Genomic DNA, 25,738 nt, shown 5'->3' with positions numbered 1-25,738 from the left:
AAAATTAATGCAGCATCTATTTATGCATTATTTGCAAAATAGCTCCTAAACATATGATTATGTCACATCAAGGCATTGCTGTATTACTGTATTATAATGATTTTAAACAACTTGGTGAACTGGAACCTAACAGATTAGAGGTTATTATTGGGGTGGCAATCAGGGTGGCAAGGCTTATTTTACACTGTGGACACGCCCCTTGGACACAGTCTGATATCCAGAGTTTGAGGTAATCTGATGAGGATGCAGTTTATAGGTAGCTACATTTATTCCAAACTGATGAGAGACAAAAAAATTTTAAAAGAGGACGGCATATTTTTCTATTTAGAATTGTTGCTAAAGTTTAGTTTAGTTTAGTAAAGTTAGTCCTTTAGGCTCTGTCCCAGTTGCTGTGTAATGTATGTCAAGATAGTGTTATTATTAGAAACATTTAAAGTCAGATCTAAACTGCATAAAATCAGCTCTTGGTCGTTTTGTTTTCCCATAATGCATTGCATAACGGCTGTTTTGACCCAAACGGCACGTGCTTTTAATTGTTCTGAACAACCGTTAACTTGAATCAATCCTAATAGGGATTTCCCTAACCAACACTGTGTTTGGGATCCATCCTGCAGCTTGCACTTTGACTCCTGTAGTCCACACAGTTCACATGTAGATTAGGAGCAGAATGGGGTCTCCTTTAGGCTACTCCTAGGGGAAATGGGATGCAAATAAGAGAGACATTTTACCGTTTGTTTGTAAACGCCCAAGACGTGAGGAGACACACAGGACACTGGGCATAAAATCAGGACAGATTCTAGGAGAATTCATTTGTTTTAATCTTTAAAGCAAACTTCAGAGAAAAGAAAACAGGGTGTATGTGTTGTAATTGTTCTTGATTGGGCATAACTGAGCCTGTGTGTGAGAGAGAAACAGTTGATATGTGTGGGAGTAAGAGGCTGTTGCCCTGTAATAGAGCCAGATGAGCACTTTGCATAAACCCGTTGGGAAGTCAAAAGAAGAGCGCGAGCAGGTGCGCACAAATTGGTGTGTGTGTGTGTGTGTGTGTGTGTGTGTACAAAAAAAGAACAATGCAAACCTGCAAAATAAATTGCCATTAGGCAATGGGCTCATGCATATGTGGAAATTTAAGAGAGGGGGAGGACAAAAGCAAATAATATTTCAAAAAAATAAAATAAAACAAAGGCAATAAAGTATTTCAATTTAGTAACAGAGACAAATTTAGCATTCATTCCTTAACTGTCTCCATTTCATTTTCGTCATGACAAAATTAGGTCCTACTTCTTCATAGAAGTCATTACATTACTTCTGCTGTCTCTGTTTTCTGTAATATCTACTTTATTCAATTAGTGTCATGTCGTCGGGTTTATTCCAGTGAAAAGCACGTGAATTATGAGAAGTTGTTTAAAATTAGGATGGCATGGTAGTGCAGCAGGTAGCGCTGCCATCTCACAGTGGCCAGGGTCTCCGGGTTGAGACTGATCTCAGGTTGCTGTCGAGTGTGGCGTTTCACATGTTCTCCTCTTATCCATGTGGGTTTCCTTGGGGTTCTCCCATTTCCTTCAACTGTCCATAAACATGTTGTTGGGTGGATTGGCTATTCTTAATTGCCGCTATGTGTGATTGAGTATGGCTGGTATATCTTGGGTATATTCTGGCATTGGATCCTGAACAACTGCAACCCTTACTAGGATATAGATGTTACTGAAGAAAAATGAAATGAATGTTTGAAAACTGATTACACAGGTAGATGTTGACCTGCTGTGACATTACTGCCTGTCACACCTCCTCCTGTGCCCGCTCTTCCTTCAGCCTTGTCACCATGCCTAATGCAACCTAATACAGGCCTCCCCAGTGACTAAGGCTGTAGTGAGCCCCACTGGCAGCGTTAATGCATACTCAGTGCCACTGGTTCCATATGGTTTCCTCCTGTTATGCCTAATACCACTCAGACATGCTTGCCTAACACAACCAGAGCCATACAGACCTTCTCAGTGACAAAGGCTGTGACAATCCCTACTGGCACCATTAATACATGCTCAGTGCCACTGGTTCCATATGGCATAGGTCAGCTGCAGGGTCGTCAGCCGGTGTTTCGCTCAACAGTGTTTCGCTCCTTTAACCCCAGAACGTCTCCTGGTGGCGGAGCAGTGGCAGGGATGTCTCTCTGCGACCCCCTGCAACTAGACATTGGTTAGATGTTACTACCCCAACACTTCTCCTCTGAAATTAAGTAGTGGGTAGCACAGCTGCCTCACAGCTCCAGGGTCCCTGGCTGAAACTCAGGTTACTGTCTGTGCAGACTTTCACATGGTTTCTCACTGTCCAAAAACATGCGGTTAGGTGAATTGGTGACCCTAAAATGCCCCTAGATGAGAATGTGTGTGTGCATGGTGCCCTGTGATTGACTGGTGCCCCATCCAAGGTGTATTCCCACCCAGCACACAGTGTTCTCAGGATAGGCTCCAGATCCAACACAACTCTTAGGGTGAAGCAGCGGTTACTTAAAATGATCAAAGTGAGACCAGGGAAAAAAGAGATTTTTTAAAAATGGCCTTCCTTTGCTTTTTTTATTTTTATTTATTTTTTTTACACCATATGGTAAAACCGACTCAGTTAAAAAGGTCGAGAAAGTTAGGCTATTTTGCAGTGTAACAGCGAACTAGCTTCTGCACAATTCTGTGACGGTGAAAAATAACCTATCCCTCAGCAGGGAATGCTGACAGACATTTGTCCAAGATAATATGTCTGTAGACAGCAGACTGGTGGGTGAGTCTTCAAGCTGGACTGATGGGCATGAACCCATACATGAACTCATAGGCACACCCTTCATCTGTTTCTCTTTCATGAAGCACCCAGGCCTCAAAAGGAATTTTGTAAATGCTTTCAAAAGGGAATGTTTTCTCAAATATCCTGTCACGTTTGTTTAAAGGCGTGTGTCAGTTGCATTAATTTATATTAAAACAATCTAAAAGTGGCCAAAAGTATGTGGGCACCTGACCATCACACTCATTTATGCCTAATCCAAAGCCATGGGCATTAACAATGTTGGCAATCAATCAGGTGACACTTAAATGGAACTGCTAACAAGATGCTGGCACACTTTCTCCAGCTGGGAATGAATAAAGTCATTTCATTTCCTCCACAGTCCTTTTGCAGTTTAAGACCTTGAATATCAATGTATAATGAACAATGGTGCTTGTCGTACACTCTCAGAAATAAAAGGTACAAGCTGTACCTTGTCACTGTGGTGGTACCATCAGTGATACATCATTTGTACCTTTTGTGTTTATCTTTTCCCTAAAAATGTGAATATAATTTAAGGTACCTGGAGCTTAAGGACCATTCATGCACCTTCTTAGATAAAGATACACAATAAAGGTACAAAGCACGTACTCTTGATGGTACCACCATGTTGTAGGCTTTCATCATTTAATAGACAGACAATGTTAATTTTCTGCTATACATATAAATTACATACCTCCATAGTATTTTGGTAGTAGTTTGTATGTTAGTATGTTGTTTTTGAAAAAGGTTACTATATACATTTCCAGTACATAACTATCTTTGTATCGTTCCTCCTTTCAACCCAATGCCTCTTTGTCTTTCTTTTAATCCTAAAAAGTTGACCATCTAAAGTTGAATGTAATTCCATTTGTAGACTGTTTTCCTTGTGGTATTTCTAAAAGCAAAGATCCCAGAGGCAGCGAGTTGTAGTCTGCTCTTTTTAGCTGTTGATTCATTTACAGCATTGAAATGGAATAACGTTTCTCAGTGCTAATAAACAAGTTAATGAATCACACTTGCAGTGCCATTAAATGAAACCACAGCCACTGAGAAAACTATAAAGATTATAGGTGAGGAAAAGCAGTGCTGTTCCACATATGGCCATACCAGACTAACACACACAACGCTATGAGACAGAGAGGACGGTCGGACAGACAGACAGACACACACACTTAAGATTTTATTAGGAAAGGAATATTTACACTGCAATGTTAAAATCCACAGAAAATAATTCTTAAATGGGGACGACAGCATCAAACAGAATAACCACGTTTCATTGACCTACCCTCTTCAACCTCATCACTCTATCCTTTCTGTCTGTCTTCCAGTTTCTGTGAGTATGTTGGGTGGAGCAGTTTGTTGTGTTTTTGGAGAGTATGAGTGTGTGTTGGCAGCATTATATCTCAATGACTTCATTTCATCAGGGACCACTGAGAGGCATACCACTTAAAATAATACATAGAATACAAAAACAAGAGAATATCTTTGACAACAGCTTCACATACTAAACATGTCTTCCAACCTGAAGCACATTTCGGACGTGGATCCATGACGGTAACAAGTCCTGACGTTCTTTCTTTTAGCCTAAGTGTATAGGATTGGCCAGGTCTTGGTCAGGTTTTGTTTTGCAATTCAAAATATCAATGGAATTTTAAAAATATGATAAAACCCTGTGGACTGTTCACCCTGTGACCCACTCTGATTATGAGCTTCTCGCATGGGGCAACTCTGTCCAGTTCATTTTCCCATTAAACAAAAGTTCCTCGGAAACATTCGAGTAATGTTTTCCGATGCTCCGCTCCGTTCCGTTGATGGCTCCCACATACTGTCTTCATTAGGAGAGCAGGGTCTGATTTGGAAACATGAGCTTAGAGCCCACTGCTTAAACAACATTCTTCAGATTCCCTGCAAACAAGCAACAACAAAAAAATGAGATGGAGGATAAAGCAAAGTTACTGTAGAAAACAATGAACATGATCATGATTTGTTTTAATGTCACACCAACAGTGGTGGAATAGTCGTGAAAACACACACACACAAACGTTTTGTAACATAAGTACTTATTTCAGTTCAAACAACCTCTGAGGAGTTGACTCTTTGACTCCGTTTTTCTCCCCAAATGGAAAAAAACCCCATCTCATTCCAATGCTTTAATCCCAATGAAAGACAGACCAGTTCAATCATAAAGTAGGTTAATAATAGTTTTAAAGGTTACAGTGCTGATCTGTTACTTACAAGAATTACAGTATATAAGGAAAGACTATATGGTGACATTCTAGTTAAGCATGTAAACTGCAGTTGATCTTCCCTTATCTCACACCGACACTGTTTCAGAGCCAAAGTTCACACCTTGTCAGAATGGAAATATCCGGGTTATTACATTTCCTGGGGAGGCAAAAAGGCATGCAAATATGACTGCATGTAAATCGACACTGTTTGAGCCTCCTGTTTTGATTTGCATGATAACACGTATTGAAAAGGACATCCCTGTTGCCCTGGTCCGCTGGTGTTTTCATAACATTATGCCTGTCTAAGCAATGAAAGGCAGCTAACGAAGCTAATATGAAGTCCTGTGTTTAAAAAAAAAAAAAGGGAGAACACTTCCACATTTCTGACTGTGCATCAGAGGTGATTGGCACATCCTGTTTCCTATTACTCACAAGTCATCTTTGTGTAAATTTTTCAGGCGGCTGTTTAAGGCTACATGACATTATTGGTTACGCATGAGACCACAAATTCCTTCAGCTTGGATGTAACATTGTTAAAAGTGTTTAAAGTGTGCTAACCACACACTTACTTTGGTTTGGGTTTTCATTAGTTAGCTCAGTGGGGCTTTTAGTTCTTTGATTTGTCTGAGCCAATATCAGCTAAAAAAAAAAAAAGAAAAAAGTTTGGATTGATTTTTCATCTCAACTGCTTTCTGAATACTACAAGGAGTTTGTGTGCTTTAGTTGTTTTCTTCATTGTAAGTACAACACACTATGGATCAATTTAACTGTGGGAATAGACTGTTAAAAAAGGAAAGCCATAGAATTATAGTTTCATGTTTTTTTATTGGACACATTATTTCATGTTTGTTTTGCACAGCCAACATATCATTGGTCAGTCTTGTTGTTCTAGCTTATGCAAGGCCACAGTCAATAGGGATTTCAATTGCTCTAGCAATGCACTAACTGCGGATTAGCAATAATCAACCATGTGTGGTGTTTAAACGCTTTTTTGTTCCCTTCTCTCCCCCACCTCTCTCTCTCTCATATAGTGGAGGGCTCAGAATCTCATAAAAACGTTCCCCAGATGTGCTCGGAATCCCTGCTAATGCGTAGGGGCTGACGGCCGAGCCATTTATTACTGGTGTTAATCAATTGCAGTTTTTAAAGAATTGTTTGGCTATGTACAAAACCACTTAGTACCACACTAAATACATGTAGTTTGCCCAAAAATAGCACCAGAAGCATACTGTTTTGACATTTGTATAGTGGTTTTGCATTATTGGCCCCTTGGATGAATGAATAGCCTGTTTGCAGAGCATGTGGGCTAGTGGTTATCTCGTGCTGCCCTGCTGCGTGCACTAATCTCACGGGTTTATTTTCTCCTTCGCACTCCAGGAGGTGGTATTTCACGCCACCTTTGTGAATACAGCACACGCAAAATAAATGAGATAATAGATAATAAATAAATAAAAATTAAAAAATAAAATCCTTCTGTAGCAGAGGCAAATCACTTACAGATCTTTGTTTTCCCAAGAAGTGGTCATGGGACAGGCAGATGGAGTGATACAGAAGTTGGTAAAAACATGTACAAGTCAAAGTTTATTTATAAAGCCTGGAATCAAAGGCGATGGTGTTGCAATGCTGCCACCTCCAAGGCAACACCTTACACCACCCATGACAGGAAAAAGAAATAAATAAATTCACAAAAACATTTAGTGGAAGAAATGTTATGGAAGAAACTTTGGGAGGGGCAAACAGTACACCACAAACTGCTAGGCTCCAACCCTGACACTAACTCAAACTTCCATTTACTCCATGATCTCATTAAGCACACTCAACCACGTAATCCATTTCATTTTCTCCCCGACACAGTGTAGATTCCACTGCCATGCCCAGCACTGGCCAAGCAGCAGTCCATTATTCTTTAGAAAAGCTCTCAGTCTTGTTTGAGGTTTCTAAGGGCGGGGAGGCTCAAACACTGGCATGCGATATTGCCAACCTACTCTTAGCAGGGACACAGAGGCCAGCTGTTACACCACATTCTGCTTGCCTGGCACAGGAGATGTGTGAGAAACCCGGGTCCATACCCACATGGTGCAAACTGCATGACCTGTACAATCGCTTAGCCAATCAAGCTCTTCCACTCAGACTCACTCATTCAAACCTGTTAGGTGTTTCCCTCCCACACATAATCCGAGTATGTACTTCATCACTGAGGAAACTCACTGAGAAAATCTCATTAATAGCTTTGTATTTGACACTCTTCATATGCTCCATTTAAAGCTATCTAAATGGATAGATCCTACAATCAATGTATACATCTATCTATAGATACCCTGGTTAATTCAAAGCAGCCACAAACAGTCTAAATAGAAGACATGACGGCATCTGACTAAAGCTAGAACATGGCAATACTGCAGGGGCGTGCCCCAAAACAGACCAAAGATCAGCATCCAGATCTGTTCATATAGGATATGCACAACATGCCATTTCTAAAGCTTAAGAAAGAAACTGGAAAGTCTGCAGCTTAAGCCCTTTTTAATTAGTCTCTGGTGGCACGGCAGGGAGGGAGCACAGCCGCTACATTGTACACAAACCACATGGGTACTAAATATAAGCAGAGGCTGGCACTGATGAAAATTGGCTTTTTTTTTTCTTTCCTGATCGGAGTTTATTTTTGCTGTCTAATAATGCTCAAGCTTAGGAGCTAAAGTAGTAACTTCATCCATAGTGGATCCAGCTGTCTGAAATGTAAACCATACAACTGTTGATTCTACAACTTTTAGTTTCAGTTATAAGATTTTAAACAAAGCTTAAAAAAAAACAACAACAACAACAAAAAAAAACAGCTTAAAGTGATCTAAAAAATTCCGACAGTAATAAAACGGAGAGATTTGCCCCTTAGAGTTTGGTCAATGTCATTGTGGACTAAAAATAGCTGGGCCCAAAACATAATGCATAGATGTGTAACATACAAACATATCAATAATGCTAGTCATCACACAGGTCCAAGTGGTAATCTACTGCAAGTTCTTGAAGGTCAGCTGAAGTTTTAAGTGTGCCTGTGACCTCTGCATGACCTTTAGCTTAATAAGTTTAAGTAAGATCTAACCTGTGGGCAGACATTAGCCAGAAGTGAGCTGTGAGTGAGAGACAGAAATACAAAGGCATACAGTGTTTGGTTAAAGATGGGTCAAATGAAATCTATACTGAAGGTAAAGCAGATGATACCGTCACTGCTGAAGTTTGTTCTCAAATTGACTTTTACTGGCATAGACAGCCTTTCATTTCCATTTTCAGGCAGTTCAGATTCAAAGCCTGAACCCAGGCTACAGTCCAGAGTGGTTTAATTCCAGTCAGGCTGGTCCCATAGGGAGTGATGTGTTCAAGACAAAAAAGCATAATGATGTTTGTCACCCATCACACACACACACACACACACAAACATACACACACATTCCACAGGAGAAGACAAGCTGGAGCAGGCATTCCTTTCTCCTTTCTCACAAGTTAACCACAGAGCAGTGGTTCAAACCCAGCTTGGTTTTATACACCCAAAACACTCGTTCATGGAAACAGAAAATATCACGGTTTCAATTCTAAACATACACAACAACTATGCTGACCTTAAAGAAAGAAAGAGAACAAAAGAGATTTAAAAAGGAGTGCTTATGTTTGAATACCCTACTCTCTCTCTCTTGGTATCCTTAGGGTCTCACTAAGGGTAACATCAAGCCTAGATATTCAATTTATTTCCTTGATTGACCGACACCGATGGTCGTAATTGTGTGGGTGGCCATGGTTAGTTCAGGAGATTTAGAACAGGGTGGAGGATTTTTGAGTCAGAAGGGACAGCTGAATGAATGAATGGCATATGGAAACCGGCATTACACCGTTCAACCGAGCATCAGTGACCGTCCACATAAACAGAACAAACGTTCTGGACTTTAAAACCAATTCCTTTGAAGAGGCCAAAGTAATACCATCTGTAGAAATGGCACTGCTCTGAGGTGTGCAGCAGGGGTGTAGGGTGGGTCCAGAATAGTTGTGTTTGGTGCCATTCTGGTCGTCATCACAACAATTACCTTTGATAGTGCTGATGACCCGCTCCAACTGCTGGCTCTCGTTGCGGTCGGGTCGGCAGCTCGGGCTTATCTCCAGAGTATAATCCGGACCGTATTCCGTAAAGAACTGCATAAGGAGGGAAGAAACAAACAAACCAACAACTGTTGCTCAGAAAGCAGAACATTCAGTCTGAAAATCCGCTTACATGTTCATTCAAAAACCGTTATTTTATAAACGCTTCAGTATGACTGATCTGAGATCTTCACTGATGCTTTTCATGCTCCTCATAGCAGCAAGTATAAATGCCTCATGTATCTGGGGTCCATGTGTCTGTCAGTAACCCAATAGATACAAGCGTCTGCTTATATCTCCATTTCAGTTTTAATTTAAATATAAACTCTGTCTAAAATGATAACTTGTTACTAATAAAATCCAACTCTGGCAAAGTTGAACTAAACAATGGGAAGGAGTTAAGCAAACAATTATCCAACGGGTACCGAGATTTACATGTTAGAGTGTGTATTTCAATACCAGCCTTTTAATGGGATTTACGAAAAATAAACTCTTTTTTTTTTTTTTCCTTCAGATATCCCTTTGCACACAGATACCGAGAAACACGCACACATTCCAAATGGCCCGTAGATGGCTGTGCTCTTTGTCCGCTTTGTCTTGGAGATATATTTGGCATTTGTATTGGACTAGCAGCAAAGGTTGTGTGTTAGTTCAACTCTGCTTTCAATTATCTCCTGCTTGTTTATCCGGCTTACCTCCGATCCCAAGGCGCTTCGACATGCAAGGGATTATAGAACCTCAACAACGCACATACACTCACACAAAAGGTATGCACATACATGTGCAGACACACACACACATCATAATGTGCATACAAATCCACATTTTTATGAACACATACACACTTAAAATATCAAAAGCATGTTAATTTACATATATTGTAGCTATCCCCATTGCCACTTGCTAAACATGCACGTACACACACACACACTCTTGTATTTTCCCATGAACTCAAGCTTTCCCATGTAGATCAAGCTGAGACAACTCTGTCCACTTCACCGCTGGACTGTTTGGTTTGGACCACATCAAGACCACTTTAAAGAACAAGCCGAAGCACAACAAACACACATAGTATTTGCAGTATTTTTGAGTGAGAGTTACATTTGCTCCGTATTTGTGTCTGGTATTGTCTTTAATTGAGAAAGGCCTACAAAAGCAATAGCGAAAAATCAGTCATTTCTATCCATCTGTAAACCTTGACGGAGAAAAAAAACTTTCGACATGCTTCACAGGACACAGGTTCACGGAACACAACAAAGGTCAAGTTTCTCTTTTCAACAGGACGAGTCACACAGGAACAGCTATGGGGAAACCCACACAGAACCCAAGAACAATACATTTAGCATAGAGGTCAAAACCCTGCTCAAAATCTCATTGTCCCTCATACACTTGTGCAACGTGAAAGCTGATTTAATTATCAGCTCTTGGCTTTGGACCTCTAACCCTCGTATCACAACACCAGTCCTGCTCTGTAACTGACTTCCTCTAGACTAGTTTCCTGCATTTATCCCACTCCAGGAATTGTAGGAGCCAGCCATTTCCCTAACGGGATGGCAGAGCTTTCCAAGCCACACAGACCTGTGTGCAGATCTGAGGTCAGATGGTGAGCTACAGTGCCTTTTCTATTAACAGATGCGAATGGATTTACACATAACAGGTATTAAACACTTTAATGTACAGTCAAAGTTTACAGTGGAAACAAACACCTCAAACAAAAAAGCCTTGGAGGTGATCACATGGGTGTGATGAACATCACAATGTGTCAAGCTTCCTCTCTCCAGACAAGACCGGAAGGGGATTCAGAGAGCTGATTCTGACTGTCTGTTTCTTAGAGTTTCTTGTAGTTATCTAGTATTCACACTGCACGCGATACACGTAAAAATGTCTGAATAACCTAAGCAACTTGTGCTCCTTAAGTGCTTCCACCACAATTATGATTTAAGTAAACTTATGCCTGTACAAACTAGAACATCACTGAAGCATGGGTGGTGGGGACAACTTAAGTTGGGCCAGCTGTAATTGCAACACAGTTCACTTGAAAACGTGACACACAAGACAGTGGGACAAACAGAACCAACCGATTATGTGTCTTTATTCTAGTTATCCAGGATGGTCTAATGCAGGGGTGTCCAATCTTATCCAGAAAGGGCCGGTGTGGGTGCGGGTTTTCACTCCAACCAAGCAGAAGCCACACCTGAGTCTACTGAAAGCCAAGATCAACTGATTAAACAGGTGGAATCAGGTGTGCCTTCTGCTTGGTTGGAATGAAAACCTGCACCCACACCGGCCCTTTGGACAAGATAAGATTGGACACCCCTGGTCTAATGACTACTATTACTGTACACACTTTTCTCATAACACTGCAGTAGATTATGACTATTTAACACTACCACACTACTGGGGCGGCTGTGGTTCAGGTGGTAGAGCGGGTTGTCCACTAATCGTAGGGTTGGCGGTTTGATTCCACGCCAACATGACTCCACATACCGAAGTGTCCTTGGGCAAGACACTGAACCCCAAGTAGCTCCTGGTGGCAAGTTAGCGCCTTGCATGGCAGCAGTGTGAGAATGGGTGAATGAGACACAGTGTGAAGCCCTTTGGATAAAAGCGCTTTATAAGTGCAGACCATTTTCTGAATTCTCGATTCTGATTGATCAGAAGGTGTTGACTGATTTTCTATAGCAGCAACTCTTGACAGTAGTGCCAGCTATAAGGCAAATTACAGGTTTATTTTACTGCGTTCGCTCGAATAGGTTATTGTTTCAACATGAACAGGGATTTGGTGTACACAGGTGTATAGTGAACACTCCATATAAACATCAAACGTCACGTGCAGTTATTAATATGGTGACGTTTTCTGTAACGTGACTTTTATTTAAGATTTTTGGAAGGAGTCTCTAGTGTCGATGCTTTTCAGACACACAAAGTTTTCAGGACAGAGAACACTGCTTTCTGGTTTCTTGACAAGCTGCATTTCTTTGTCTTATTAACATCAAGTGAGGGGGAAGAAAAAAAAAAAGAGATGCTGGTGAGGCAATGGTGTGATAAACTAAGTAATAAGAGGAACTAATTTGTTTCAGTCATTCCACAACATTAAACATTACAGTAAATGGATAAAAAAAAATACGACATGTCATTCTTTAATAAATTAATGATTAGCGTTGGCAAAGTGCTGTGCTTATAAGCGGAATAAAACACTTCAGGAGATGTCGTCACTGATTATTTTCCTAGTACAGCGTTCTCCATTCTGTACAAATAAAGTTCATGTGTGTGACGTAAATCGATCTCTATGAAGAGAAAGACAACATAGTGAAAAAAATTAAATACACAGATTATCATTTTGAGGGCCACGTGGAGTCACGTGGACTGAAACACTGGTTGAATTGAAAGGCTAGCTGCTATGCGAGACAACTGCAAATGCTTGAGAAGTGAATTAGCGTTTACAACTGAATACAGATTCATGATGAAATGATATAACTATGTTCATGCCCATACCTTCCTGACTACAGAGAGAACGCGACACATTTCATCCTCACACCTGCAATTAGACCTGTTAAAATACGCTTTAAACTACTGCTGCACAGTACACTGTTTGTATTCGGCATATCCCACAGGTTTCAGATAATGTTTCTCTGGGTGTTACAATAAACCTCTAAAAACCAATAGATAGAAACGAATTATGATCAAATTATCACTGGCTAATCTTTGACTGTTGAGAGGCATATTGCAATAGCGATGTATGACATTACATTCATAGTATGCAATTCTTTTCCAGCTCTACTTTCTACATAAACCGAAAAACAGGAACTCAAACCATGTTTAAAGGGCTCCGACAAACGCAAAAACATCATGTCGTCTAGTCTTACCGCCTTCCTCTACAGCACCACCTCTGTGTGGCTGGCTGCGTGTTTGTGCGAGTGTGAATTGGCATGTGTACGACAATACTGTGTGGAGACAGACTGGGAGGTGGAGGAGCGGTGGAACCGTCACCAGAGCTTGGTGGAGCTCAGAAAAGACCAACCGCTGACAGAGAATGCACGCAAGCACACAGCCGCATGCACCGCCACACGTACGCAAGGTACAGAAATAAATGCTGAAATGTTATCACACGTTATATAAACAACTAAAAGAGGATGGTGTGAGCCTCTTTATATCAGTAAACCAAAACCTGGGACATGTTACTGCCATACTGTCTTCTTTATCTAACTGCATTCCAATTATTCAACACATCCAAATGTACCACGAGGGTAAAACGGTCAAAAGGATTTCTTTGTATCTGCAGCTCTCACACTCTATTCACACCTAATTCTCTTCGCCTAAGATCCAGCACAAACACTAGAAAGTGCGGTCTCTTTTATTCTGCGAGCTCATCCCAGGAGGGCCAGACCCCCCCTTCCAAATATCATTCACATGGGACAGGAGTGCTTCTAATCCATTTAGCAATGTTTGACTAGCATAGCCACAGCTGTCTTCCAGTGTGTGTGTGTGTGTGTGTGTGTGTGTGTGTGTATGTGTGTGTTGCATGTATATAACCTCAGCATGCATTTGTACCATGTGTGCTAACTGTATGGTTTTCTGTATGAGGTTGACTCCTCAGTCTTGTTAGAACACTGATTTGTGTGTGTGTGTGTGTCATAGCACAATAGAGGGAAATGGTGCGGATTGTCCAACTCCCGGTCTCCAACACCCTCAAACTTATATCGGACTCCTCCCAAACTCACCACAAAGTGAATGGAGAGAAAGCAAGAGCATGAGTGTGCGTCTGTATCTAAAAGAAAAGCAGAAAGAGTGTGTGTGTGTGTGTGTGTGTGTGTGAGAAGGACAGATAGATACGGGAAAGCAAAGAAAACATACATGAGTAAATGGTGAGGGGGAAACACAGGGCTCGCTGTTTGTTATTTCACTGGGCTGTGCTGGGAACAGCTCAGTGGAAACAACTGAAAACAAGGCCTAAAAAAAGGAGGATAGAGGATGTGCACACACGGACGGCCCGCTGAACAGCAACGGCCATTTCCACCCAGGGGTCACAGCGCAGTGCCTAACGCCACGGGGACAAAAACATTATCTGCTTCTCCCACTTATCACTGATAAGGATAGATAAAGACAAAGCCCTGTCGAAGTTTGCCTGGACGGTCAGTCAGCTGAGGCTTATTTTTAGACTGACCCGAGGAAGGCGACCATTTCCACGTTGTAAATTTATTCTAATTACAACCATTTAACCTCTTTCATTTTGTGAACCTCAAATGAAATATGAAAGAATCTAAGCTGAAGTTCAGGGAATAAAATAAAATGACAAATGGTGCCTCTAAAGACACCCTGGAGAGGGCAGAATCTTCTATCAGGGGACTTATTTAGGCTCATCGAGAGAAAGAAAAAAGAGAGAAAAAAAAAACGATGAAGGGAGAGAACTGGATTGCTGCAAAATTGAGACCTACTCAACAATGCTGCTTACTCAGGCCATATGTATGCAGAAAAGCATCCAAACATATCCAATACTGCCGCCTTCTGAGACCCTTTCATCTGGTTGAAGGCAGGATAAAGGCATCCTTCATTTTCCTACATGTCCCATAGACGTGAAGCCTAACTCGAACAGTTTCCTCACCATCATAGATATCAAAGTTCTGCCTTCTAGGACACCACCTTATAAGACAGCACAGGGAGTAAAGGATCAAGGCAGCTACACCTTCTGTTTTGGACACATCTTGATACTCCAGCTCTGCCATAGTTCAGATGCACATAGTGCATTATGGGAAGTGTCTGAAACAGCAGGGAGCCAGTAGGAGTTGGTGTTTGTTTGTTACAGGAATAAACTGATGAATTAAGACTTGACACTTAGAACTTACAAAAATGTTGTAAACGTTAAAGCAGACATTTGTCCACATTAACTTTAAACCTTAAAGTATGCGTGAGAAAATGCTTCATCAAACTCACGAGCTATTGCCTAAATAAAAGGAAAAGAAAAGACAGTTCTGTCCTCGGCTGGGGTCTAGATATATAACCTTCTGTCAGCCTTCCATTTGGTCATCTGCCTGAGTGTGTGGAGCTTGACTGCTTGAATGAAGCTGTTGTATTCCCTACTTGAGTATCTCTGCCTCTTATTGTTTCCACTGTTGGCAGGGCAAAACATAGGAAGAGTTTCCAGCACAGAAAGAAAGCCGAGCAAAGGAGCGTTCCATGCTCAAATAGAATTAGACGTTCGGTTAGTTCTTTACACTTTAGATCAGCTTTATAAAGTCTTTCTCTTTCACCAACTGTCCATCTGAACATCTTCTCTGAACTCATACCACAGCTAAAGAGTGTTTTGTTTGGCCTGGATGAACACACAATAGTGGCAGGGAGAGGGAGTCTGTGCATGCGGTGGGGGACTCTTGCTGTGATTTGAAAGACTGAAGGGAAAAAATAAAAGAGACTATGGAGGGGGGTGGGGGTGGGGGTGGGGGGTGGATTGGAAATAAGGAGAAGAGAGGAGACATTTAGACAGGGGTTAAAGATAGTTTAAGCAAAGGAAGGTCACTTCGAATGGGAAAACATCTATAGGGTTAAGGAATATTATAATACATATATAATGAGACATGAGGCTGGACTGTCTTAAAGGGACCGGGCTGAAATGTTTCCCAGGATACAGCATAAACCCATCGTCCCATCAATGTTTCTCGATACATTACCCAATAATTAATAAATTAATTATCTCGGTTGCATATTAGTGCTATAATGCTAATAGCTGACTATAACTTATAATGTCTTTATCAGCTGATCTTGAGATTTATGTTGAAATTGAATCAAGGTGGTTAATGGAAATTATTCCACAGCATTCAGTTATGATTAGTCAGGTTAATTTTCTACAACAGCACAGCGCAGCTCTGACAGTAGATCTGGCTGCAGGGTTTATATTAACGCACTAGTAATGCGTTATTGTTTCTATAGTAAGAACTTACCCAGGGACTTGTAAGGTTGATGTTCCACATAATATACATTTTTTTAAAAAGGAGTGTAATGATTGATCTGGTGAAGGTTATCTGTTTGTAGATGTTTAGGGAAAGCTGTTCCTGTAAGTTTCTCGATGCAGGAGAGTATTAGAAGACTTTGCCCTCTGTGGCTTCTTGTTAACGTGACAAGCTATGTTTTTTTGTCTTTTTAACTTTAAAGAAGAGGAAAAGCAGGGGCTGGTGAGGGAACATCTGTTTATAGCTGCTATAATAAGTAAGTGACAACAGGAACTAACTTGTTTTGTGGATGCACTACAACATTAGACATAATATAAATTAATTAAAAAGCATGATCCATCCAACTTCTATACTGCTTATCCTTCAGGGTCAAGGGGAACCTGGAGCCTTTCCCAGCAGGCATGGGACACAAGGCGGGGTACACCCTGGACGGGGTGCCAATCCATCGCAGGGAACACGCATACACATTCACACACCCATTCACACACTAAGGACACTTTGGACATGCCAATCAGCCTACCATGCATGTCTTTGGACTGGTGGAGGAAACCGGAGTACCCGGAGGAAACCCCCACAGCACGGGGAGAACATGCAAACTCTGCGCACACAGGGCACCAGTGGGAATTGAACCCCCGACCCTGGAGGTGTGAGGCGAACATGCAATTGTAATCAGTGACAAATCGATGTGGTTATAAGAGGAATAAAACACTTCTGTTACTGGGTGGGAACACATCACACCATTCCATCATTGATTATTTTTGGATAACAGCATACACAGTTGTGTTTTATTCCTTACATAGTCACATGATCGGGTTAAGCACATCAATCCCCAGATGATTTCTATTCCACTCCACAGTCAGTCCACATTTATGCAGTCAGAGGTGCTTGGCCAATAATGAGGTTAAAGGTCAACCTCTTGCCAGAGTTCAGGTTTGAAGAAACAAGAGCATCTTTTCTTCAGCTGACCATGAAAGCGCCCTCTATAGTGCAAAAAGACCCTCTTTGTGAGTGTGAGAGGGAGAGAGATATCAACCTATCACTGTACATTCAAAAAGCTCTTCCATCCAACTACCCTCCCCTACAAACACTCTCTCTCTCTGGGTCTCTCTACTGAAGAAGCAATTATGTGGGAATTTACAATCCTTCTTCTCCAAAAAAAAAAAAAAAAAAAATGCCCAGCCTCCCAAAAAAAAAAAAAAAACCCCTTCCTTTCAGTATGATGTGTGCACACACATGCCCTCTCTTTCTCCAAGGAAAGAGGAGAGAGGGAGAAAAAGGTTGAGGAAAGAAAAGCACAAGCCCCTCTCTGTCAGGCGGCAGGGACAGAGTGGTATTGTTAAGACCCCCTTCACACTGCGCACGCACACACACACACACCCCTCCTCTCTGAATCACATGAAAACAAATGCGTTTATTGAGAGGCGCTCTGACATCTTTGATTAGAGCCAGTGACTCAGCAGAGACAGAGTGAGAGAGTGAGAGAGAGATGGAGTGAGTGGGGATGGAGGGTGGAGGGAAGAAAGAAGATTTTCATGGAGTGTTGAAAGGAAAGAGGGCACGGGGTCTTACCTCATGGTCTGGTATCTCGGAGGACAGAGTCTGATCCAGGACTGTCCCTGTCAGATAGGTCCAGCAGCGGGCAGTATTGGCAAGGTTATACCCACCTGAGAGAGAGGAGAGAGAGAGAGAGCGAGCGAGAGAGACAGAGACAGAGAGAGAGAGAGAGAGAGAGAGAGAGAGAGAGAGAGAGAAACAGAGCAAGAGAGAGAAACAGTGAGAGAGAGAGAGAAACAGAGCAAGAGAGAGAGAGAGAGAGAGAGAGAGAGAGAGAGAGAGAGAATCTCAGCAAAGGGCCTTATTGTCCCGCTGTAATTACTACCTTTCTTCCAATGCTTAGTCAGGCAGGTCTGGAGTTCAGAGCTCCTTTCAAAATGGACTAAAATCACAAAGTTTACTTTCTTACCCCTGCATTTAATCACACACTAATAAACTTTTTGGCCAAGGCTTCAACCTGGCAACAGGAACAACAGGCAACCAGCAGGAACGGACGAACACACTCGGCGTCTGACATGAGCTCGTCTTTGAGCTTCTCTTACGCTTGATCAACTTGACTGCTTAACACTAGTGTACTTAAATGGACTTCCACTTCATCAACACAAATAAACACACTGTATATCATCATGTGATCGTGATGTGGTTCACGACAGTTAACTATGAATCACCTGCAAAGATTTCAGTGCCGTCTTGAAGCCCACTAGACCAGCTAGCGGCATTCAAACTGATGGACTCGCCTCCATTTTGGAGGTGCTGGGACAAAATAAGCAGACTGGACTTTTAACTGAATTTCTTCAATAACACAATTTGTTTTACGTGCTTATATTCTGTGTTGATTTGGTGTAGCTGGTACTTGAATGGTGGATGTATAAGGAATACCAGTGTACTAGACACACACTGACCTCCTCCCAGCAGCAGTGTAGGTAGCTTCCACTCCAGCACATGGCTCAGGCACTTGCTCACCCCCACTGGAGTCATGTTAAAAGAGCACATAGGGTCGCCAGCCATGGTGTCCGCCCCTAACTGCATCACTACTGCTTCTGGGTTAAACAGTGCTTTCACTTCCTGTATGACACTGTCAAAAACAAAAGTCTCAAGAGTTTTCCATAGCAGCTGCTCAATTCAATCTGCAGTTACATGCACACACTTGTTGATAAAATAGCACTGCAGTTCTCTGTGAGGAGCAGCAGCAGACCTGGTGAAGACCTGGAGGTAGCGATCGTCTCGGATTCCGTCCTCCAGTGGCACATTGACAGCGTACCATCTGCCCTTCCCAAGGCCTGTGTCGGACACATCACCTGTACCTGTGGAAACACTACTATTAACACTCACAGTGTATTGTATTGTGGAGCATACTTCCTCGATCACCAGTGGATGATGCTACTCTCGATCACACCTTTTCAGTGACATGTTTGTTTCCTGCACAGGCAATCACGTGTGATTACAGTGACGTTAACAATTACTATAAAGATTTTAAATCACAATATTCTACAGCGGTGCTTGAAAGTTTGTGAACCCTTTAGAATTTTCTATACATCTGCATAAATATGACCTAAAACAACATCAGATTTTCACACGAGTCCTAAAGCGCCACTTTACATTACTATAATATTTTGTTAAAAATTTCTTTGTTAAAAAAAGTCTAATTCGGTAGCATTTCAGGACGCTCTTCAATCGTACTTCACATCCACTGTGCTATCAAATTTCTTTCAAATGATAATTTCCTTAGAGCATTTTGTACTTGAAAGCAATGTTCCATTATCAATCAATCAAATGAAATGTGGATTTGTACTCACTATTTTTAAGGTTTTTATTTATTTATTTATTTATAATTATTCTGAAATGGAAATTTGTTCTGACAGCTGTATTGTGAACATGACATTTGTTTTCTCAAGTTACATAAAAACCTATCTAGGCACTTTAGATACTGCCTGATCATTTATTAAAGAGTGAGCGGTCTAACACAGAAACAAAGACTTGAAGTGTCCGTGATAATATTGCGAGCTGAAGACATGGTATAGTGTGCCATTATCAGTACAAGCATGCTGGGCATGATGGGTGGGATGGTTTATGGAGAATAGCATTGGGTTCAGATTATATTCTTTCCAGTGCCAGTGCAATAACATTTGGTAACTGAATGTAAGAAGAAAAAAAAACCCACATTAGCTCTGTGGCTGAAATGCTGGTGCTGGCCCCTGTTGCGCACTATTCTCCTCAAGTCAGCAAAGCCATTGTGTCGAACTATCGGATCGGTAATCAGACTCTACAGGCACTGATGTGGAGCTGGCTGCTCAGAGCTTGGCATCAGTTAAAGCATGCCTGTCAATTTAGTGAATTAAAAGGCAGGCTGATCTGCGCTGAAGCAAAAGAAGCATGCTGAACCAACCTGGGAAGAAGCCAGGCGAGAACTTATGCAGAGACACAGTCATCACTTTGGAAGTGAAGCTGAAAGCATCTTCTACGCCTGCACATCAGACCACAGATCAGATAATGAGGACACTGTCCATTAAAAAAAAAAGTTAGACTTACTGTTAAATATGAAACTTGAGTTAATTAATAACTTACACGGAGATAAAATTGTGCATATAACAGTGAGGAGTTTTTACCGTCACCATGGTGAAGGTCCACGTCTACATAAAGCACCCTCTCGTACTTCTCCCGCAGTTTGAGGATCCCCAAAACAGCATCGTTTACATAGCAGAACCCTGATGCCTCGTCCCTACACACACATACACACACACACACACACACACACACTTTATTTAGCAATGACCTGTGCCATCATTGCATGTTATTTTAGTGTTTTCTTGGCTTATAATTCAAGTCAAATGTTTCACTTTGTTAAATTTCAAAGATGTTATATGTTGATGTTTAACAATTTAAATGCTTATACATACACACACTAATATATCTATATATAATGTGTTAGAAGAAACAGTGAATGAAGTCATAGATGGCACAGGACACTGGCATAATATATGCAAATGGGAGACCTATACAGTATTAATGCACTTTATAATTTTAACAGTAACAGCTTACACAAAGATTTGCATATGACACAAGGCTCAGCACAGTCAGAGGTAAAGGAAATGTGTTTTCTGGCATGGGAAAATCTTCAGGATGCAAGGCTTTGCAGTTTCTCTGTAACCTAACAAGCTGCATTTTTTTTTTTGTCTTATTAACTTCAACAGAGAGAAATAAAAAGACAAAAACTGGGGAGGGAACAACTGTTTATAGCTGTTATAATGCAAATTAAACATTCTTAGCATTGGAAAATTGCTGTGGTATAAGTGTAATATATCACCTCAGGGTGATATATTATTACTGTTATTCAAAACTAATCAATGACGAGATGGGGTGATGCAATCGAATGCAAACAAACATACAGAGGATGGCATTCAAAAGTCTTAGTATCAAAGCATTTTAAATGTCTAAAGGTTTTTATGATTATCTCCAGACCTCCAAGTCTATAACAATTTCAAGACTTGATCTCCAAGTCTAAGACAAGCTCATGACAAAATGTAGAAAGTATTTTGATTAGAAGTCGTTGAATATGTTGTACTACACACAAAGACCAGTCCACACAGTCCACAGCTAGCACTTGAAACGTCTGAGCACTGTTAATCTTTTGTCTGAGTGCTGGAGAGCTCGCTGGGGCATCTCAGACCCGGTCAGCCAGGGCAATCAAATGACTGGCATAAATAAGCACAAATTAGAGCTTGATTTTTTTTCCAGCAAGAGCAAAGTAGCAGCGAAGCATTTAAATGGTGAGCTACAGACTTTACAGAGCACGTTTGAACTTTTAATTGGTTTTGACATTCAAAATAAAGAAATCTAGACATACATGTGAAAAATATCCATGGTCTTTACTAATATGCTAGGGAATACCGAATCTGTTGCCACAGTAATTGTTTAAAAGGTTAACAAAACAAGGCTTGCTGTGTCCTCTTACTTTTTGGCATGGTGCCAGCCTCCTGCCCAATTGATGGAAACTTCACACTTTCCATCCAGCAGACACTGAGCGGCCGTCAGAGTGGCTCCACCGACTGCAGCCGCGTACTCGAATATGCCCTCCACCACTGGACAATCATACCCTGGGGGTGGCAGGGAAACAATAACCACAGAGTCGCACTCAAACAGAAGATCTGGCACCTGTACTGTTTTTTCTTTGCTATAACAAAATTATATATATATATATATATATATATATATTTAAAGTTTCCATCCACACAATGAATATGACATGCCAGCATGTCAAAAATCTTAAGCACACATGGACAGCATCCAACATAAATTCAAACTGACTGACTTGAACTGAAAATGAACTGGTTTTAAAGTGTTTTTGGAGTATACTGCCCTCTGGTGTCTGACATGGGAAATCACACGATACCATGGATTTATTTTTTATTCATTTTCAATAACTACTTTGTCCAGGTCAGCGTTGCGCTGCGCTGGGTCTGGAATCTAAATGGGAACACTGGGCACAAGGCAGGAATGCACCTTGGATCACAGGAAGTTGCAGGGCAATACACACACACACGCAAAATTTACTAATTTACACCTGGAGAAATTATATGTTTTTAGGGGGTGGGAGGAACCCTGTAAACCTAGGGGAAACCCACACAGACACAAGGGGGAACATGCAAAGTTCCATTTAGATTGTACCTGGACCATAGAACTAACCCCCAGTCATCACCATGACAATCCAAATAACAAATAAAAACAGAAACATCCCAAATGAATAAAAAAATAAAATAAAATAAAAAATTGTCAGCGATAGTTTTTATTTCGCCTCTAGAGGTCGAACTCGCAATGGATGCAACCAGGAAATTCTCTGATGTGGATTTTTGAAGATAACTGATATCTCCAGCAGGCGGTTAACGGTGCCCATTAATCAGCGAAACCGATCAATTGGTCGGCCTCTAATTTCATCTATTGGGGTTAAGGTTAAAATGCAAACCTATTATATTATTAAAGCCTGGGACTCAAGACAAGAAAATAAGTGTCCTTCTTTGTCATGATGCTACAAAAATGCACCAAACAATAATGTCTAAATACATGGCCTTTGACACGGTTCCCTATTGACGTGACCGCTACCTTCCCATAGAACAAAAACACAACACCGACTGACAAATTAGTTCCAGAATCGCTAAGCAGATCACAAATATTTCAATATAAATATATTTAATGTGTTTCAGGGTGGAGTTTTCCTATAGCCCATCTACTACTAAGCACATTTCGTTATCCCCGTCTACCCTGTTCATTAATAAGTATGGTCCGGTGCTGATGAGATCAGGTTGATGGACAGGGCAGAGGACAGTCAGATTTGGCGAGTGGGTTGTTAGTACTATCTAAGACAGATAGGTAAAGATGTTCCAGACATTAAACAATACAGAATTTTTTTATTATACAAAATAAGTAAATAAATATGCATATAAATAGGCAGGATGTCTTACCCAGTCCAAAATCCACTGACTGAGGGTCATCATTGTCTCCATTCTGGCTGATCTTGTGTAGGTGCTCAAGGTAAGAGTGTGTATGAAACACTGCCATCTCCTCCATCGTAGCCACACGAGGCTTAACCACACTGTAATGTTATTCAGTATATTACAGATACAGGGTAAAGTGAGTTTATTCATCTCACACTGCAAAACAAAATGACATCTTAGCGAGTGAAAGTATCTTGAATATAGTCAAATGTATTAGATTACAATAAACCAAGCATAGGATCATTAAATGTATTTCTGGACATTATTACTCATTTCAAGCTTGTAGTTGTCTTACTCTATTGGCAGATTATTTTGCTTCTGCTTTAGAAATAAATGCTTAAAATGAGTGAAATGATCTGTCGATAGAAAACAAGACCATTTCAAGCTTGAAATGAGCACAAGTGGCTTGAAATAGGTTTCATAATCTTAGATTTGGTTTACCGTAATCTTATCATAGGAAATAGTTAATTTGACTATATTCAAGATTTGCTTGTATTTCCTCATTTGTAAGTCGCTTTTGGATAAAAGCCTCTGCTAAATGAATAAATGTAAATGTAAGATATTTTCACTCACTAAGATGCCATTGTTTTGCAGTGCACACTCAGTAAACCACGCATGAAATTGCTGTACCTTTCCTTATCACTGGTGTTGCTTTTTGTACCTTTACTGTGTATCTTTTTTACCTGCAAATAATTCATGCAGGGTACCTTTAAAATCCATCCATTTTTCATACCGCTTCTCTGACACAGGGTCACAGGAAGCCTGGAGTCTATCCCAGGGGACTTGGGGCATAAGGCGGAGGACACCCTGGACGAGGTGACAAATCATTGCAAGGCACAATCGCACGCACGTTTACACACTACGGACAATCTGGATATGCCAATCATCCTACAGCCAAGTCTTTGGACTGGGGGAAGAAACTGGAGTACCCAGAGGAAACCCCCAAAGCACGGAGAGAAAATACGAACCTCACGCACACAGGACGGAGGCAGGATTCGAAACCCCAACTTCAGAGGTAAAAATGTTAGCCACTAAACCACCATGTCCCCTCAGGTCCAATTATGTGTCTTAATGCATTTAAGGTACGCTACAGTCACTCTAAAGGTACAAAAAGGGTATCTATGACTGTAAGGGCAACACCCCCGTGACCAGGAGAGGCACTTTAGTACGTTTTTCTTTTTAAACAGAGCATGCACAGACTCCAAACTTAATTATACTAATGTTAATATTTCTAAATGAGATCATCAAAAATAATAATAACAGTACTGTTTTTAATCTATAACCAAAAAAACTAATACCAAAATGATAACACACTACACCTTCCAGTACAAACAAATCTGCACACTCTCACACACACTCTCATTCTCACACACACTCACTCTCTCACACTCTCACTCTCTCACACTCTCACTCTCTCACACTCTCACTCTCTCACACTCTCACTCTCTCACACTCTGACTCTCTCACACTCTCACACACACCTCATATGATTTAATAAGCCATAAGCTTCAATCAGGGAATGCACCATACTCGCCTGTAGAGAAAAACACAGAAAAACAACGTTATCCTTTTAAAAGTTTACACAGAACTGACAAACTAAACAATTATCAGCCTTCATGTACAGTATAAGCAACGTGTGAAGTTAGGAAGCTACATATCCTGGAGTCAGGAGTAATTAAGCTTGCATAGACTGCCTACACTCAACACTACATCAAAACTGGACGTAACTTATGACAACTCGTACTACTTTGGCGCACTATATAGTGCGGTGCGATGCGGTTTAGGACGTTGCCATGGTGCTCACAGTGAAGGGGTGATGAGATGCTACTCACTCGGTTTGGGACTTTTGATAGAGAGTCACAAGTCTCCACATAGTCCGGGCTGTAAATATACACCACGCTGCGTCTGGTGGGATTCCCATGATCTGAGTCACCGTTGTCACACATTTAACACTCAAAACTAGTGAAGTCAGGATTTTAAAAAGAAAGATAAATCGGTTGTTGTCTTGAGATGTTTAAATCGAATAGCATCAATTTTACCGACTTCCTGTAGGCAGTGCTAGAGGACTTCAAAATAAAAGCCAAGCATTTCTTAGAACGCAAAAAGGCTAAAAATGCTCTTTGGGCCATGCATGAAATGTTTCAAATGTACAATTTCTAACTCTAACTTTAATTTATAACTCAGTTTTTTTCTACTAATTTTATTATACACATTTTCCATAGTAACTTAATGTGTATTAATGCTAGATTACATTCAAAAGGCAACAAACATTTTAATCTATACTTTATTTTATTTTATATTTTTATAGCACTTTGTGGTCTAAAATCGGATGTAAACTCTTAATAACTAGATACACATTTTTTTCTGTGAGGGAATTTTACTTATTTATTTTAATTCTTAGGTAGCAATTTTAATGAAAGAATAGCACAATGACACGTGGTCAGCAATGGCTATTACTTTGCTGCAGGAAACGGACTACTTTTTTCTTCAATATGTACTTGAAAAATTTACTTTGCATAAATCTATAGGATTTATTTTCTATATTTGATTATAACCTTCTATTATTTCGTAATGTAAGATTCCCACTGTCGGTAGAGTATCTCATATTTCGGCAATT

The 25,738-nt window shown here is 40.8% G+C and overlaps 1 protein-coding gene across 2 annotated transcripts; it reads right to left on the bottom strand.

Annotated features, from left to right (window-relative positions):
• Positions 1 to 3,944: 3,944 nt before the first annotated feature.
• Positions 3,945 to 25,198, bottom strand: hdac8 (histone deacetylase 8). Of its 2 annotated transcripts, XM_053629301.1 has the most exons (11): positions 24,954 to 25,197; positions 24,603 to 24,655; positions 23,089 to 23,219; positions 21,585 to 21,726; positions 20,239 to 20,351; positions 20,019 to 20,096; positions 18,828 to 18,936; positions 18,535 to 18,707; positions 17,648 to 17,742; positions 9,083 to 9,188; positions 3,945 to 4,692 (listed from the first exon to the last, which is right to left on the bottom strand). In XM_053629301.1, exons 1-11 carry the CDS (start codon positions 25,065 to 25,067, stop codon positions 4,670 to 4,672), a joined length of 1,137 nt encoding a protein of 378 aa, XP_053485276.1. In that variant the 5' UTR covers positions 25,068 to 25,197; the 3' UTR covers positions 3,945 to 4,669. The 2 variants fall into 2 exon arrangements, with proteins under 2 accessions (XP_053485276.1, XP_053485277.1); XM_053629302.1 differs by lacking the exon at positions 9,083 to 9,188 and having other exon boundaries at positions 4,605 to 4,692; positions 24,954 to 25,198.
• Between the last annotated feature and the right edge of the window lie 540 nt (positions 25,199 to 25,738).

Source organism: Ictalurus furcatus, chromosome 7, assembly GCF_023375685.1.
Source record: "Ictalurus furcatus strain D&B chromosome 7, Billie_1.0, whole genome shotgun sequence".
NCBI classification, from domain to species: Eukaryota; Metazoa; Chordata; class Actinopteri; order Siluriformes; family Ictaluridae; genus Ictalurus; species Ictalurus furcatus.
The sequence above is the reverse complement of the archived record's forward strand: the minus strand, read 5'-3'. Positions and strand labels throughout refer to the sequence as shown.